Source organism: Sus scrofa, chromosome 12 (assembly GCF_000003025.6).
Source record: "Sus scrofa isolate TJ Tabasco breed Duroc chromosome 12, Sscrofa11.1, whole genome shotgun sequence".
NCBI lineage: Eukaryota > Metazoa > Chordata > Mammalia > Artiodactyla > Suidae > Sus > Sus scrofa.
In genome coordinates, this window is record NC_010454.4 from 52867873 (window position 1) to 52885878 (window position 18006).

At 56.1% G+C, this 18006-nt stretch overlaps 4 protein-coding genes across 5 annotated transcripts; 3 read left to right on the plus strand and 1 right to left on the minus strand.

Annotated features, from left to right (window-relative positions):
- On the plus strand, nt 607–6376 carry EIF4A1 (eukaryotic translation initiation factor 4A1). 2 transcript variants are annotated; one of them, NM_001100196.1, is given in 11 exon segments: nt 607–643; nt 2011–2059; nt 2329–2461; nt 2902–3041; nt 3925–4093; nt 4418–4527; nt 4680–4823; nt 4901–5038; nt 5174–5263; nt 5529–5608; nt 5708–6064. In NM_001100196.1, coding segments are annotated over 11 exon segments (1221 nt in total). In that variant the 5' UTR covers nt 607–620; the 3' UTR covers nt 5853–6064.
- Nucleotides 6882–9384, plus strand: CD68 (CD68 molecule). The gene is given in 6 exon segments (NM_001291776.1): nt 6882–7002; nt 7088–7497; nt 7657–7776; nt 7901–7973; nt 8347–8517; nt 9054–9384. Coding segments are annotated over 6 exon segments (957 nt in total). The 5' UTR covers nt 6882–6953; the 3' UTR covers nt 9188–9384.
- On the plus strand, nt 11052–14982 carry MPDU1 (mannose-P-dolichol utilization defect 1). Its single transcript, NM_001044619.1, is given in 7 exon segments — nt 11052–11165; nt 12849–12914; nt 13101–13233; nt 13556–13641; nt 13761–13879; nt 14055–14165; nt 14298–14982. Coding segments are annotated over 7 exon segments (744 nt in total). The 5' UTR covers nt 11052–11062; the 3' UTR covers nt 14424–14982.
- On the minus strand, nt 14968–17913 carry SOX15 (SRY-box 15). Its single transcript, XM_003131946.4, has 2 exons — nt 15995–17913; nt 14968–15355 (listed from the first exon to the last, which is right to left on the minus strand). The coding sequence occupies exons 1-2, from the start codon at nt 16525–16527 to the stop codon at nt 15187–15189; spliced, it is 702 nt and encodes a 233-aa protein (XP_003131994.1). The 5' UTR covers nt 16528–17913; the 3' UTR covers nt 14968–15186.

An 18006-nucleotide genomic window follows, 5' to 3' on the forward strand; every position in this document is an offset into this window, starting at 1 on the left:
CCTCAAAAGCCCCTAAGCCCACAAGTCAATTACTCCATCCCTCCTCCCTCCAGCCAGGGGAACCGTCCCAGCCGCTGGGTAATGGATCCTGACTTCAGCCCCCTGTACGCTTGGAACACCTCGGGCTTGGTGTCCGATTTATCTTTGCTGCAGGAGAGAACAAAATTGAACGTGGTCTGGTGGACACCTGTAACAGAGGGTAGCGGTAGTGGTAGTCCCGGGAGCCCGGAAGTCCCTGGAGGCTGAAACCTCGCCCCCCTTGCGTGATAGGGCCTGGTAGGCCACATGACTGAGGCACTCTCGCCTCCGCACGTGTAGGGGTGCAGGGCCCCAAGATGGCTGCCAGGCCTCGAGGCCCGACTCCAGTATGTCACTTCCGTACCGGCGAGAAAGGCGGGCCCTCTAGCCAATGAGGCTGCGGGGCGGGTCTTCACCTTGACGGGCGCTCAAGTTATCCAATGGTGGCCGCGTGCCAGGGCGCCTACGAACTAACGTCACGCCTAGTTGCCGAGCGGCGGCAGGCGGAGCTGAGGCGGCCAAGCCAATGCGATGGCTGGGGCGGGGTCGGGCGCTCTATAAGTTGTCGATAGGCGGGCACTCCGCCCTAGTTTCTAAGGATCATGTCTGCGAGTCAGGATTCCCGGTAAGCAAGACACTTGCAAGAGACTGTGGCTGCTTACCTTGCCGCCCTTTTCGAGGGCCCGGCGTGGGGAAGCTGAGGCCCGCCGCCCTAGGCCCCCCCAGGGTTGCGGGGAGACCAAGCCGGGAGGACCCGTCCGGGGAGGTGGGGGGAGTTAGGGGCGGGTCCACGGCCGACGCTGCCAGGGCCTAGGCAGAGGCCGAGGACGGCCGGGCTTTCGGGACCCAGCGAGCGAGTTTCGTTAGGAGGCCTCGACCGACGTGGTGCGTGAAGCTTGGTCGCTGAGTGGGGTGGCGAGGTCGCGACCTGTTGTGAGAAAGGAAGGTAGAGGCGGCCGTGCGTGGCGCGGAGCCGCCGGTCAGATTGTCTCACTGCGGGAGGGAGGGTTCGCGCGCGCTCGGGACTCCGGAGGATTCTGACGGTACCACTCGCCGAAGGTGGGGGTGCCTGGATCCTCAGTCGCTTGGTCGCGTGAAGCTATGGGTCGCGGGAGAAGAAGCCGGCCGTTCAGTGTGCTGGTTTTCTTGACGGCCAGGACCGACCCTAACCCCGAGGAGCGGCCGCTTGAGGCACCGGGAGCCCACCCGGCGCCGGGCGGGCGGGTCCATTTTGCCGCACAAGCCGGGCAATTGGCAAACTGCGGATGGGCAGGTCCACTTTCCTTCGGGGGTGAGCGGCCTGAGGTATGGGAGGGCGACGCCATTTCGCGACGGGGGCGGGCGGGGTGTGGATTGTTCCCCGGAGGGGAGGGGTGCGCCGCCGGGTGGTCGAGGAGGCGAGCACATGGCGGCCTGAGGTGCTCCCCTCCCCCATTCGGCTTCGCTCTTAAGTGTTGTGCAATCTCCCCCCTTGCTAGCTCGGCTGGGGCTCATTGTGCGCGAGGCCGCCACCGCCCGCGGCCTCCCACATCCGGGCACCGCGAGGCGGGGAGATGGGCTGGAGGGAGTGGGGGAGGGCGCGGGCGGCATGACGTGGGGGGGAAGGGGATGTCCTCCTCTCGCATCTGGGAGGTGGAAGGCGGGACTTCCGGCGCGCTGGGGCCACAGTGGGAGGTGCACGCGCTGGGTCTTGGAGCGGCCCGGCCCAAGACACGTGGGCCTGGCGGCCAGCACCACCTCTACGCCCCGGGCAGCGCAGCGCCGTTCCTTCCAGTCTCCGGGTCTTCTGTAGGGCAGGGTGGGGAGGCGGCTTGGCCTGAGCAGTTCCAGAGATGAGGCAAAGGCCTCGGCTGTAAAGTAACTGCTCTTGTGTTTCCGGAATTCATGGGGCTTGGATCGGGAGTGAAGACTGATGGTAGCATGCAAAGCCGCTTGCTGGGAGGAAGAGTCTGGTGGTCAGGATTTCTATGTGCTTGTATTTTAAACCAATAGATCCAGAGACAATGGCCCCGATGGGATGGAGCCCGAAGGCGTCATCGAGGTAAGGTTGGACCCCTACCGCCGTTATCCTTTGTAAGAGTATATACAACAAAAGTATGTTTTTTTTCCTCTTTATAATATAACCTCACTGTTTACAAGTAACTGGTCCCTTCAGAGTAGTTTTCTAGGCCGCATAGACCCAACCAGCTGGCTTCCTTGGGGAGGAGAAGGTGGTGGGTTCTGGAACTTTGGTGCAGGCAGAGAAGGTCCTGTTTGCTCCAGTGCAAGAGCACAGCCCCATTTCTGTTAATTCTTTTTTACTTCTTACAGAGTAACTGGAATGAGATTGTTGACAGCTTTGATGACATGAACCTCTCGGAGTCCCTCCTCCGTGGCATCTATGCCTATGGTTTTGAGAAGCCCTCTGCCATCCAGCAGCGAGCCATTCTTCCTTGTATCAAGGGTAAGGTCTTTGCCCCAGAAAAAATGTATGGGCTGTCCCTGGCCTGGGTAGAGTGGCATCTGGTTGGTGGTGCCTGTCTCATATCAGCCAGGGACAAAGCAACTCCTTGTTTATCCCAGCTTGGCTTTTGGTTTGTGCCTATGCCTGGTTCATGCCCTGGACACATGGATTGTTGGCTTCATTTAAGTCAGGCTCTTGTTTTTAGGCAGATTATAATTTTACACCTGTATTTGTAGCCCAGCTTTGGGGTGCCATGCTAAATGAGTTGTTGCCTTCACCTGGCTTCCAGGTCTGCCTTGGTACTGTGTTGTGGTATCAAGTCTGTGAAGCACTTACTGTTTGGCACATATACGGACCCTTCTGTGGGTTATTTTTCAGTGTCCCATGATTCCAAAGAATATTTCCTGCCATTAAATTTCTCTCTCATTTTGTCACTTTAGGTTATGATGTGATCGCTCAAGCCCAATCTGGGACTGGGAAAACTGCCACTTTCGCCATATCAATTCTGCAGCAGATTGAATTGGATCTAAAGGCCACCCAGGCCTTGGTCCTGGCACCCACTAGAGAGTTGGCTCAGCAGGTGAGATTTTACCTCTCCCCAAAGGACTCATTTAGAAATGAATAATAAAACCCAAAAATCAGAAGTATGTGCCCCGACTACCACCACCTTGGAAGAACTGACGTATAGAGAATGAAAGAGATGAAACAAAGTCAGTTGATAACTTGTAGATCTTTTGGGATTTATTAGGTTAATTATAAACCTTAACCAAGCACAGTAAGCATCCTTTACTCCACCCGTTTCCTGAGTCAGATGTGAAGGCTGCTGGGTGGAATGTGACTGGCTGGGCAAGTTTGGCTCTTCTATGACCAAAACCCCCTGGCAATGGGCAAAGAGACACCTGATTGGTGGTGTTGTTCTTATATCAGTCATGGGAAAAGCAGATGTGTATATAGTCCTCTGTTCATCCTAGCTTGATGCCTGGGTTGGTGGCCAGAGCTGTTTCATGCCTAGGACACATGGAATGAACTGTTTTCCTGGGTCTTAGAGGAAAAGGATCAGAGACACCTGTCTCATAAATTGACTGTTTTCTTGCCTATGAAGTGAGTGTTTAATAGTGCTTGAGTTGTTGGGAAAAATAAATTCATAAGCATTTTTTCCCCCCTGGGGCCACACCTGTGGCATACGGGGAGGTTCCCAGGCTAGGGTTCCAATTGGAGTTGTAACTGTCGGCCTACACCAGAGCCATGGTAACATTGGATCCAAGCTGCCTCTGCTGCCTATACCACAGCCCACGGCAATGCAGGATCCTTAACCCACTGAGCAGGGCCAGGGATCGAACCCACAACCTTATGGTTCCTAGCCAGATTTGTTAATCACTGAGGCACGACAGGAACTCCAGTACATAAGCATTTATGAGATGGAGCCTGGTGACTATAGCTAACACAGCATTTTATCTTTTCAGATACAGAAGGTGGTTATGGCATTAGGAGATTACATGGGTGCTTCCTGCCATGCCTGCATTGGTGGTACCAATGTGCGTGCTGAGGTGCAGAAGCTACAGATGGAAGCTCCCCACATCATCGTGGGTACCCCAGGCCGTGTGTTTGATATGCTTAACAGGAGATACTTGTGTGAGTGTCTCAATTTTCCAGGTCTCTGGGTCACTTCCTTAAGCATGTTTTCCCAGTTTTTTTTTTTTTTTTTTTAAGCATTGCTCTGTGATGAACCCCATGCGTGTCATCTGAGCCTGGCTTCCCTGTCAGCTCAGCCCAGGTAGTGTTCTACTTCTCAGGGCTGTTGTCTGGCCTTGCAAGGGGCTCACAGGCAAAGGATCAATCTTTGTATTCTGAGAGCAGACCACCTATCTCCTATTCTTTATCTGGGAAGAAGTGAAAGTATATCTTACCTTTTTTAAATACCTGTTGGTGTGTGTGTGTTTTTTTTTCTTTTGTTAGCTCCCAAATACATCAAGATGTTTGTATTGGATGAAGCTGATGAGATGTTAAGCCGAGGGTTCAAGGACCAGATCTATGACATATTCCAAAAGCTCAATAGCAACACCCAGGTGAGAAGAACATTGGGGTTTTGCTCGTGTGAGTGGTGATTCCTTTGTACGGATGGTAGTGTTCTCGGGGTGAGAGACCATTACAAAGTGCCAGACAAACCATAAAGCTCTGGAGGACCTGCTACCTCCCCTGAGACTGTTGTCCCCATTAGGTGGTTTTGCTGTCAGCTACAATGCCTTCTGATGTGCTGGAAGTGACCAAGAAGTTCATGCGGGACCCAATTCGAATCCTTGTCAAGAAGGAAGAGCTGACCCTGGAGGGTATTCGCCAATTCTACATCAATGTGGAACGCGAGGTGGGGCCCAGTGCAGGAGGCGGGCCTGGCAGGAAGGCGGGGGGATAGCCCCTGACTGATTTCTCCCCCACCCCCAGGAGTGGAAGCTGGACACCCTGTGTGACTTGTACGAAACCCTGACCATCACCCAGGCAGTCATCTTCATCAACACCCGAAGGAAGGTCGACTGGCTCACGGAGAAGATGCACGCCCGAGACTTCACCGTCTCTGCTATGGTGAGCGCCCGCCGCCACCGCTGCGGCCGTGGTTTCCCAGCAAGAGGGGGGCTGTCACAGGCCTACTTCCCCAGCCAGTTCTCGCTGAACCAGCACACCTACCTGCTAACAGCCGCCTTCTGTTTCCTGTTGTAGCACGGGGACATGGACCAGAAAGAACGCGACGTCATCATGAGGGAGTTCCGCTCGGGCTCCAGCAGAGTGTTGATTACCACGGATCTGCTGGTGAGTAGAAGCTGAGTAGAAGCGAGTGTGAGAAGACTGGGGACCAAGGGCGGATCCAAGGTGATTCCCTCTCCAAGGGGCCTGCTTGTGCCCCTCTTCTGGAAAGTAGCAGCTTGGAATAACATCTGGCAGGCCTGAGGCTCTGGCGGCGAGGGGCTGTAAACATCCTCTGCCTGCCTTGGGCTGCCCACACACACGCCTCTCCTGGACAGACTCCTCCCTCTCCCTGGAGTCACCCACTGAAGCCGCCTTCTCTCCCACACAGGCCAGAGGCATCGACGTGCAGCAGGTTTCCTTAGTCATCAACTATGACCTTCCCACCAACAGGGAAAACTACATCCACAGGTAAAGACACCTGCCAGGCTGCCCCCCCCCGCCCAGTCCTCCCTGCACAGCAGCGCCCCGGTCTTCCCCATCTTCCTCATACTCTAACTTGTTTCCCAGGATCGGTCGTGGCGGACGTTTTGGCCGTAAGGGTGTGGCTATTAACATGGTGACAGAAGAAGACAAGAGGACTCTCCGGGACATTGAGACCTTCTACAACACCTCCATCGAGGAGATGCCCCTCAATGTTGCTGACCTCATCTGAGGCGCTGCTCTGCTCTCCCAGCCCCAGCCAGGGATCCGACCTGTCCTTGAGGGGGGCTGAGGAACAGCAGCAGGGGGGAGGGAAGGGAGCCAAGGGATGGACATCTTGTCATTTTTTTCTTTTTTTTTTTTTTTCTTTGAATAAATGTCACTTTTTGAGGCAAAAGAAGGAACCATGACCATTTTAGACACCCTTTTCTTTGGGGCAGGCTCTTGCCCCAGGCGCCGGCTCTTCTCCCAGAAACACTAATCCATTTCCCTAACCTCGTCAACTTTCAAACCCAAGGCTCTCCCCACCCCAGCTGAATTCTGAAAATAATTCAGTGGGGGCTGTAATGCCCCTCCACCTCATTTGCTGGACCAAATCTGGAGGGAGAGCCCGAGTTAAGTGGCCCAGGGCACTGTCCCCAGGTGGGGGGGGAGCAGGGGAAAGAACATGGTAGCCATTTTTACATTGTTTTTGTATAGTATTTATTGATGCAGGAAAACAAACACAAAATTCTGAATAAAATAACTTGGAAACTGCTTTGGCTTCTCATTTCTTACCTCTCCTTCCCCTACCCCGCTACTGGGTAGGTACAGCTCTGCTCCCCTGCTGAACTGGGTAACCGGTAACATGACTCTTAGGAAGGGGCTGGGCCAGCACAGTCATAAGCAGCTCACATGTCTCTAGGCAAAGAGGAAGTGATCTGAGCCCAGAGAAAGGGGAAATCAAAGTTGTGATCTTTACACCCCGTTGAGCTTGGGGGGTGGGGGGCTGTGGCTGCAGGCTCTGGTCCTTTGATCACCTGCAACCCCTGAGCATATTTTCCTGAGGTGGACAAGAGTCTCCCAGGATCGACTACCCCAAACTCCCTTCTCACGTAACACAGTGCCCACTTTGGAAATGCCAGGGCTAATCACTAGGTGACACAAATTTGATGACTCAGGAGATTAGTGGCTGGAGCTGAGGTGCCTGAGTCAAGTTGGGGGCGGGGCTACCAGTTAACAGGAAGTCAGATTTATTTCCTTTTCCCAAAAGGCTGAGGGATTAGGATTGAGAGAGCAGGCAGCTGGGACCCACACAGAACTTAGCTGGATTCTGAGTGCAGGCTGTTCTGACATGACGTTGGCTGTGCTCTTCTTAGGGGCCCTGCTGGGACTCCTCGCAGGTAAGGCGAAGGCGGCTGGGGGTGGGGGGTGCCCAGGGAGAAGCCTGCCCCTGGGTTGCCAACCAGTTCTTTCCTCTGCTGAAAGCCCAGGGAGCTGGGGTCGACTCTCCTCATAAAAAATCAGCCACTCTGCTGCCATCCTTCACGGTGACACCTACGGCTACAGAAAGCACCACCAGCCACAGAACCACCACTCCAAGAACCACCACCACAGGCACCACCAGCCATGGGCCCACAACAGTCACTCACAATCCTGCTACCACCACCAGTCACGGAAATGCCACAGTTCATCCAACAAGCAGCAGCACTGCCACCAGCCCAGGATCCTCCACCAGATCCCCCCACCCAGGGCCACCTCCACCCTCTCCAAGTCCTAGCCCGGGCTCCCAGGAGGCCATAGGAGACTACACTTGGACGAACGGCTCCCAGCCCTGCGTCCAGCTCCAAGCCCAGATTCAGATTCGAGTTCTGTACCCAACCCAGGGTGGAGGAGAGGTGAGGACAGGCGGGGAAGGGCACGCAGCCTGCTGCCCTGGTTCAGAAGGGGAGGAGTAGAGGGGGCCAAACCCAGCGTGAAGACCAAAGGAACAAGGAAGGAAGCTTGACTGGCGCAGCTGTGCAGTCTTGTGACCCTCTCATCTTTAACTTCTGCAGGCCTGGGGCATCTCTGTACTGAACCCCAACAAAACCAAGGCCCTGGGGGGCTGTGAGGGTGCCCATCCCCACGTGCGCCTCTCATTCCCCTACGGACAGCTCACCTTTGGATTCAAGCAGGTACTCAACCCTCATCCCTCGCTCTCGGCCTCCAAGCCCCCTATGCCTCCAAACCCCTTGCCACACTCCTTAGTCTGTGTACCTGGATCTGCCGCTGCCTGAGTCTTCCTGATCACTTCCCCAGCAGCCACAGGAGAGCACTGTCTACCTGAACTACATGGCTGTGGAGTACAACGTGTCCTTCCCCCGGGCAGCGCGTGAGTTACCTTCCCCTTCTCATCATTTGCACCAGATGTCTGGGCTCCTGAAGGGACCTGAGCTGGGCTGTGGGGACATGGACGTGGAGCTGACCCTCCCCCCCCTTTTGTCTTTTGCCTTTTTCTAGGGCCACACCTGCGGCATATGAAGGTTCCCAGGTTAGGGGTCGAATTGGAGCTGTAGCCACTGGCCTATGCCAGAGCCATAGCAACGCGGGGTCCAAGCTGCGTCTTTGACCTACACCACAACTCACGGCAATGCCGGATCCTTAACCCACTGAGCAAGGCCAGGGATCAAACCCGCAACCTCATGGTTCCTAGTCGGATTCATTAACCACTGTGCCACAACGGGAACTCCTCCCCTTTCTTTTAGAGTGGACATTCTCAGTTCAGAATTCATCCCTTCGAGATCTCCAAACGCCTGTGGGCCGAAGCTACAGCTGCAGAAACGCAAGCATCATTCTTTCAACAGCTTTCCACCTCGACCTGCTCTCCCTGAAGCTACAAGCTGCTCAGCTGCCCCCCACAGGGAACTTTGGACCAAGTAATACCTAGTCCTTGACTCCCAGAATTCTCCCACTGCACTGAAATCCCCCACCCAGGCCTATCATCTCCTTCTTGCATCCCCAAACTTCCTCCCCCTCAAGCTTGTCATAGCTGGGGCACCTGTCCTCTCTAGACTCTGCCCATTCATTCTCCCCTTTTATTTCTGCTCGGAGTCATCTAGGTGAGCTTCTTACCAACCTCGCACTTCCCAACATCCCCCACATTCCTTCCCTCCTCTCTGTCCCAGCCACCACCATTGTGATGTCAACCTGCCCTTTCTTTTGTCTTTTTAGGGCCGCGCCTGCCGCATGTGGAACTTCCAGGGCTAGGGGTCAAATTGGAGCTGTAGCTGCCAGCCACAGCCACATGGGATCTGAGCCGTGTCTGCGACCTACATCACAGCTCACGGCAACACCGGATCCTTAACCCACTGAGCAAGGCCAGGGGTCAAACCTGCGTCCTCATGGATATGACTCAGATTTGTTTCTGCTGAGCCACGACGGGCACTCCCAACTTGCCCTTTCTTTCTGCCAGGTTTCTCTTGTCCCAGTGACCAAACCATCCTGCTGCCTCTCATCATTGGACTGATTTTCCTTGGCCTCCTCATCCTGGTGCTTGTTACCTTCTGCATCATCCGGAGACGCCCACCCGCCTACCAGCCTCTGTGAGCATCTGTTCCAACACCCAGGGCACCAGAGGGTGCCCTTATTTCTCCCCACTCAACTGACTCTAAGACAAAGTTTCTTCTTTCTCTGTCTTGATGAACAAAAGTAGAGATAATGCAATCGGGAGAGATGTTTATTAAATATGATTGATTTCCCTTCCCCTACTTCCAGAGAGAGAATAGTAAACCTGCTCAAATCTCTATGCTTGGTTTTCCTTGTCCTTCCTGCCAGAATGAAAAGCCATGAGTTTCTGGGCTCATGCCTTTCTGTGCCTTCCATGCTTGGATCTCAGGGAGCCAGAAACAACTGGTGAGGAGGGATGAAAATGCCACCGTGTAACCCAGTGACTTCCTGGGTCCACCCCCCAAAGCCTGGCACAGCTAGTGTCAAACCTGCCTTGGCTCCCTTCTTCCTTTTCTTCTGGGGCTGGCCCCTGGCTATACCAGTTCCCTCTCCTCCAATCCAGTGGAGCCACCCAGCCCAGCAGCCTTCTTCCCGACCCTCATCACATGCAATTAAGGTGAAGCAGGCAACAACAGCAATGAGTGAGGAGGGAAAGGTCACAGCTGGGTTCATTTCCTTTCAAAAGGCTGCACCGGTGGCTTCGTAACAGGCTAGGGAAGCCCGGAATAAACCCTTGCTACACCTGAGATGCTCTTGTCTCACCTGTAAAGGGTTTTCATCAACCATGGGAGCAACAGGCACCCTGACCTCCACATACAGTGACTCTATGCTCCTGGGAACAACATGCCTCCGGCCTGGGCAACCTGCAAAGCCAACCCTGAAGTCCTCAGTGGAGGTGCACCTAGGGGTGGTGCGTGGCACCCCCAGGGCAGCCTGCGTCCATTTTCTAAAAAGAGACACCCCCCCGCCCCGACCGCCACAGCTTGCACCACCAATGAGTGCCACGCCCCCCTTTACAGTCGGCCAAGAGCAATCCCAGGGGCCAGAATAGGGCCTCTCCAGTCGTAAAAGCCTTGCAAGAAAACAGCCACCCGAGCCTGGAGACCCACCCCTCTGCGGGCAGCACGTGGCAGAGGCCCAGTAACCACACCACCACCTTGCAGACACCCCGTAGGACCTTGCAGACTGTAGCGCGGGAGTCACCAAAGCGTGTGGCACTGCCACCCAGCAGGGGCCCAGCCACCAGAGCTCGAGCTGGTGTCCCGGCGCTGGGTGGCAGAGAGAAGAACCCCGGGGCACTTGTTTCACAGAAGCAGCCAGGGCTGGGCCCGCAGGAGGGCTGGTGGCTCTGCTGTCCCCCAAAACTGGGCTCGCCTTCCCCACCTCCTCCTCCGCTTCACTGTCCTGACCCAGCAGTTGCTGCCACTCCCATCCGTCAAAGCCTGGGAGAGCCCAAGGAGGGAGAAATATGGGCCCGGAACCTAAGGAGGGCTGCCTGGCTCATACCGTCCCGCTGCCCTCGGCGCCCTCTGGAGACGCCGAGTAAGAAGAGAGAAAACCACAGCGCTCCCCCCCGCAACGCCACTTTGCAGACTCACGCTCTTTCTCCCTCAACTTCGAGCACTGTAAAGTCAGATGGAAGAAGACAAGATGGCGCCGAGCAGGAGGAGCGGAGAAATGCAGGAGAATAAATCCTGCTGCCGAAACGGAAGCTTAAACAAAGATGCGAAAGCTGGAACTGCGCAGGCGTACAGCTTTGGCAAGCTTTAAAACTCCAGCAGCAGGGAGGGCGCGTCCAGAAAACGCGGTCCTGGGATGGGACCTACTTTCCGCTAAGGTGGGATGGCGTAAATAGCGGGGAACTGGGGAGGTCCTGACTTATCGCGAGAAGACAGGAGGCGGAGAGCTCGGAGTGCGCATGCGCACCGCGAATCAATGGCGGTCTGCGCGACTGGCGGAAGCTAGCTTTGCAATATGGCGGCTGAGGTAGATGGGCCGCTCAAACGGGTGTTGGTGCCGATTCTTTTACCTGAGAAATGCTACGACCAAATTTTCGTCCAGTGGGACTTGCTTCACGGTGAGTTTCATTTGGAATCCAATCAAAGTTCTGTTCAAGAGCCCCCGGGCCTTAAAAGGGACTTCAGTGCGGACTAACTGACACCGGCGACTACCGCCACGCCAGTGCTGGGCGGAAGTCACTTCTGAGAAGGGCGGAAGTGTCTTGCGCTCCGTAGGGGGGGAGACGCCATATTTGGGGGAGGGAGAGAGTCGCCGAGTGTGAATACTTAATTAGTTTGACAACGATGAAAGACAAGACTTCACAAAACAAAGTTAAAATCTGATCTGGTCTTTCCAACCTTTAATAGATAGCTATATCTTCAGGTGCAAGATTACATTAATACAAAGCCTATGATCCAGGCTTTTGGTGGCACCACCAAGGCTCCTGCCATCCCAGTAACTTTCCTTCTAATTTCCATGGTCTTTTTTTTTTTTTTGCTTTTTAGGGCCGCATTCTCGGCCTATGGAAGTTCCCGGCTAGGGGTCGAATTGGAGCCACAGCAACGCTGGATCCGAGCCGCTTCTACGACCTGCACCATAATTCACAGCAAAGACGTATCCTTAACTCTCTGAGAAAGGCCAGGGAGCGAACCCGTGTCCTCATGGATACTAGTTGGGTTCGTTATTGCTAAGCCTGGCGGGTCACTCCACTCATGGTCTAATTTTTTTTTTTTTTTTTAGGGCTGCACCCCCAGCATATGGAAGTTCCCAGGCTAGGGGTCAAATCAGAGCTGCAGCTACCAACGTGGGGATTGGAGCCACGTCTGCGACCTACACCACAGCTCAGGGCAACACCAGATCCTTAACCCCTGAGCTAGGCCAGGGATCGAAGCCTCATCCCCATGGTTACCAGTCACATGTTTCTGCTGCACCACAATGGGAATTCCCCAATTTTGTACTTGCCTGCCTTCCTCTTTCTATCTGCCAGGCATCTGCACCCCAGTGCCCACCTAAGATGTCAGACCCTTTGGGGAGCCTTTGCAGTATGTCTCTGTCAGTTCATAGTGCCCCACTGTGCTCCAGGGACAGATATGCTTTAACTGGATTCATGACCAGTGAGAATCTGACTCCCACTGGGCCAAGCACCTTGAGGGGTAGAGCTTCAAGACAAGAGAAGATGTCTGGTAATTGAGTCCCTGAGTAGGTGCCAGGGACAAAGTGTTCTGGAGTGAGGGATACAGAGGAAACCCTATTCTTGGAGAAAGACTTGAGAAGTAGATTGCCTGGTTGCTCAGAGGCGGGACTAAAGGATAAGAGTCTTGAGCATTGATCAGCTCTATACAGGGAAGCAGCGGAGGGCCTTGGAAGTCAAATCATGGAGTTTAGATGTGATTTGCAGGGAATGGAAGATTGGTTTAGAGAAAAGGAATGGTAAAAGCTGTTTTGAAAAGTCATCCCGGAGTTCCCTTGGTGGCACAGAATCAGACTAGGAACCATGAGGTTGCAGGTTCAATCCCTGGCCTCGCTCAGTGGGTTGAGGATCCGACGTTGCTGTGGTGTAGGTCCCGGACGTGGATCGGATCCCGTGTTGCTGCAATTCTGGCGTAGGCCGGTGGCTACAGCTCCAATTAGACCCCTAGCCTGGGAACCTCCATATGCAAGGGTGCAGCCTTAAAAAGATAAAAAGGCTTTAGGCCTGAGCCTCCTGGATGCCTGGGACTGGGTTCCAGAGGTCTCTACTTACTGCTTTTTCTTTTCTCAGTTCCCTGCCTCAAGATTCTCCTCAGCAAATGCCTGGGGCTGGGCATTGTGGCTGGCTCACTTCTGGGTATGTTTCTTAATCTTCCTTTCCTGCTGTTGGGAGGTGGGTGGAATGCTAAGATGCCATAAACCCCCTGGGCCCCCTAACCAGAAGTGGGGTTAACATGCCTCCCAGGCTGCTCTTTAGCTATTGTGTCTTGCTCCCAAAGGGTGTCAGCTCCTCAACCCTGTCTTTCTCATCCTCTTTCTCCAGTAAAACTGCCCCAAGTGTTTAAAATCCTGGGAGCCAAGAGTGCTGAAGGGCTGAGTCTCCAGTCGGTAATGCTGGAGCTGGTGGCACTGACTGGGACCATGGTCTACAGCATCACCAACAACTTCCCCTTCAGGTGAGGGACTCCCGCAGCCCTTTATCTCCAAGGGTAAATGCTCACAACTCCAGTGGGGGTTAGGGTGAGGAGTTAAAAAGTCAGGGAAGCTTAAGCCTTTCTGGAACTCTAGCCATCATCCATAGTGGTGATGAGAGGAGGTGAGCATCGGAAGAATGCCCAGATTCCAATCCTGAGTCAGTTAGGTGGGGATGGCTGGGAGGGAAGGAACCAGCCAAGGTGTGCAAGACAGAAACCGTGTCCCCAGCCTGGATGAGCTATGGAGGCTTTCCCTGCCTCTTTCCAGGCCCACCTTTCTTCCCCCCAACTCTTGACTCTGCAGCTCTTGGGGTGAAGCCCTGTTCCTGATGCTCCAGACAGTCACCATCGCCTTCCTGGTCCTGCACTACAGAGGACAGACTGTGAGAGGTGCTGGGGATTGAGCCAAGAGCTGGCTCCAGCTCTCGGGAGCCCTGCTGGGAATAGGGACCTGGGGAAACCAGAGGCCTCGGAAGTTGACGAGGACTCGCCTATCTCCCTTCCCTCAGGTGTGGCTTTCCTAGCTTGCCATGCTGTGCTCCTGCTGATGCTGCTTTCACCACTGACGCCCCTGGCTCTAGTGACCCTGCTCCAGGCTTCCAACGTGCCTGCTGTTGTGGTGGGAAGGGTGGGTGCTGGGAACAAGGGAGAGGGCTGGGCGGGGATGGGGTGGAGGGGACTGGGTGAGAGGCAGAGGGGAGCCCCACAGTGTGCGGGTGTGGGACTGAGGGGAATGGGGAAATGTCATGGGAACATGGGAAGAGTTCCCAGGACGGAATGAAGGGTCCCAACTCCTTCCCTAGCTGATCCAGGCAGCCACCAACTACCGCAATGGGCACACGGGCCAGCTCTCAGCCATCACAGTCTTTCTGCTCTTTGGGGGCTCCCTGGCCCGCATCTTCACCTCCATTCAGGTGAGTGCACCTTCTCCCCTCTAGAAGGCACTCTAGCCCTATCTTACCTGTCCCAGCTGAGGATTTGAAGCTGCCCTTCTCTGGAACTCTTGGCTCTGCTGTAGAGCGACCCTGGCTGTGTCTCTCACCTAGGAAACTGGAGACCCTCTCCTGGCTGGAACCTTTGTAGTCTCTTCCCTCTGCAATGGCCTCATCGCTGCCCAGCTCCTCTTCTATTGGAATGCAAAGCCTCCCCACAAGAAGAAAAAGGAGCATTAGAGTCCAGCTGGCTACTGGCGTTTCCATTCCCCACCCAACCTCGGGGTCCTTCCCACATGAATCACTTGCTGGTGTGACGTAACCATTCCCCATTCTGCAACTTTCGTGGAAATGCTTGGTTGACCCAGATCCTTAGAAAGGATGGGGTAGAGATTTTCAGGCTATTTTGCCACTTAATGTGTGCAGCCCTGAGTATATACTGTTGATTCAGTGATTTGGCTGAGATTCTCCCTTTAGCAGAACTCCCAGCTATTTACTTATTCTGGGCAAAAGTCTTACCCTGTCCTTCCGTCTTCCCTTCTGACCCTAGAGGACAGAGCCTGAACAGTGGAAGGGACTTGTGGCTGCCGCCCCACCCTGGCCTGGCTCAGACTTCTGGACCCCAGTGCTCAGTGGCGGGTGGAGGAAGGGGGACAGAAAAATGACTCAGGCAGGGCCCCAGGGTGGGGTGAGGAGGTTCCTGCTCTGGCAGGTCCAGGCGGAAGGGAGTGGAGACTGTGCTGGTTCCTGCTGCAGTAAAGGGGAACAGAGATGGAACAATAAAGACCCAGAGACATGGTTTAATCGTATAAAACTGTGTTCAGCCTACAAAAAAATAGAAGTGTTGGTCCCCCTGGCTTTCAGGGGCTTGGGGGGGACTGCCCATTTCCTCTGAACTGTGGCCCACCAGTTACAAAGAGGTTGCAACCTGGGAATGGGGGGAGGTGGTTCTGGGTGAAGAGGGTGGAAACCTTTCTGGGAGGTTCATTTCTGTCCATGAGGGTTAGAGGTGGGTTAGAGGCATAGGGGCCCCTGAGAGGGGAGGGTTATACAAAGTGGGAGAGCCTGGGGGTGGGTAAGGGCTGTAGGGGGGAAGCAGCTCACCCTGGAGCCTGGGGTTACTCTGAGGGAGGGAGCACGGCGAAGGGGCCTCCGGTTTACAGTGGGAAGAGCTGCAAAGAGAAACACTGGGGTTAGAAGGTGACTGCTCCCTTGGGTTGGAGGTGCCAAGCAGGGCCCCCAACTGGCATTGCAGGGATGGGTCTCATCAGTTCTGCACAGAGGTAGACCTTGTCACCCACCTACCCACCCACCCCTGGCCACTGCAGCCCCATATGGTACCGCAGGTCGGGAACCAGACCCCAGGATGGCTTAGAGCAGCGCTGCAACCGTGTTGGGGCACGCTCAAAAGCCAGCTTGCGTGCTGCGCGGCTGTTTTCCTCTTGGGGCGGCAGGCCAGGAAGGGGCAGAGTTGGGCTTGGCCTGTCCTTGCCCCGGGGGCTGGGAGAGGAAGCCGGGTCACACGAGGGCCAGAAGGGGGGGGGGGCGGTGCGGGAGGGGGACGGCGGGGGGACGAGAAATTCAGGTAACTGGAACAGTCACATCCTGGGTGCTGAGGTGCCACCGCCGGACTGAGATGGAGACGTCGTCTAGGAAGACCCTGGCTCCCCAGAACTCTCCCACCCTTCACGGGTAGCCTCCCAGACTCCTCTGGAGTGTCCTCTGCACGGGTGTACTCGGGGCCCCTGCCAGCCAGGCTCCCTGACGGGGGCAAAAGCATCTGCGACCTCCCCCGCTCCCTGAGTACTCACCCGTAACCGCCAGGCAGGTAGGCTGTCGAGTAGTTGGGGGGCTGGTACCCAAAGCCTCTGCTCCCCTGGTTAGTCGCGTACCCGGGCCCCCAGACCGGCCCGCCGCCAGCCACACCGCTGCTTCCCTGGCCGAAGTGGGCTGACCCGGCCCCCGAGGTCTTGGTCTTGCGCCGGGGCCGGTACTTGTAGTCGGGGTAGTCGCGCAGGTGCCGGGCCCGGAGCCGCTTAGCCTCCTCCACGAAGGGCCGCTTCTCGTCCTCGCCCAGCAGCTTCCACTGCGCGCCCAGGCGCTTGGAGATCTCGGAGTTGTGCATCTTCGGGTTCTGCTGCGCCATCTGGCGGCGCTGGGCGGAGCTCCACACCATGAACGCGTTCATGGGCCGCTTCACCTTCTCCAAGGGAAGCCCCCCGGAGACCACTGGGCTCCCGGCGCCCTCCCGCTCCTGGGAGCCCGAGGATGCGGAGGTCGGGGCCGCGGGAGTGGGAGGCTCCAGGCTCCAGGCCTGATCCTGAGAGGAGCCGGGTAGCGCCATGGGAGGGTGGAGGGAAGCCTTAAGAGGGCGTCCTACACGCCCTCGCCTCCAAAGTGAATCGTTGATCCCCAAACCCGAAGTGCCTTCCTAGCCCGGAGTCGTTACAGAGAAACTCGTGTCCTTAAAAGTATATGTCGTCCCCAAGTTCAGAGTCCTTGTAATGGCGCTCCTGCTCCCAACCAATCCGGCACGTTTGGGGAGTCGGGCGCGAAATCCGCTCTTGGTACCCTGTCCGGGCCAGGTTATGCTCTCCTCTCCTGCTTGCCGCGAGGTCCCCGACCTGTCCCGCTCCCCGTACCCGCTGCTGGCCACCGGCCCGGGGCTCGGTGGAGGCGGCAAGCGCTCACGCTCTCGTCTCTGGAGTCCCGCAGCTGCCAGGCGGCGCAGCCCGGGTACCTAAGGCCTCGCTCACCTGGCCGCAGCTTCTGTGGCTGGCGGGTGGGCCAGAGCCGGGAACAGCTTTTAACGACTGACTCCTCCCCACTCCCTCCCAGTGGGCCGCGCCTCCTCGAGGGCGCCAACATCCCCCTCCCTTAGGCGAACCCAGGTGTCCCGTTCCTCCCAGCCCCCAACGCTCCCCCTTAGGGCACCCCGCCCCCTCCCCACCCAAGACCCAGAAGTCAGACCTTCCAGCCCCGGGAGCTCGAACAGCTTCCCCTCCCTTCTTAAGCACTGGCAAATTAAAGTCAATGCCTTTGCACAAAGGGATCAAGCTCCAGGGGATCAAAAGCCCTCAGGGTCAGAGTTGTGCTGGGAGGAAGGTGAAACACCCCACCCCCACTCCCACCCCTTCTCAGAGGCCTACTGCTTCTCAAACCCCTGACCTGTGCCCCGGGGCAAAATAGCCAGGCGGTCAGGAGGTAGGCAGGCCATTTCTGTTTCCTGAGTCATCCCAGCAGGTGCTTGGGTTGGCAATTGCAGCCCTTTCCAGGTGAGAAAATTTAAACCCTCCCAGCCACAGCCCCCAAACCCAGGTTTTTCCACTGCACATTTTATCTCCAAACCTCAGAATTAGGGAGGCAGGGACGACTCCTGAGGCTGAGAGGTCAGTGACGTGGATGCTGGAGAAAAAAGCCTGGATCCAGAGCAGAGAAGCAGGAGGAATGAGGGCTGGACACCCAGGTCTCAGGGCTGTGGGCGAGGGAACCCTGCTCCCCACTCTGCCCAAGGCCCAGCCCAAGCCCCAGGCCTCAGGTAATCCGATTAAGCAGCCTGCCTTGGCTCTCAGCTCCTGGCAGGAAGAGCTCCAGCTCTACCTGGCCCGCCGTCGTGACTCAGGGTATAGGAGTGGCCCAGCTCCCTCTACCAGCACACCTGAGGGAGGGGAGAGGCAGCAAGCCACTCTCCTCTAGACCCAGGAGGGTACCTGGGCCTGGGGATCTGAAGAATGTCAGAAATTCCCAGAAGGAGACCATCTTTGGAATGCTAGAGAAATCAGGTGTGGAGATAGAGGAAACGAGGGCCAGGGGCCAGGGCAGG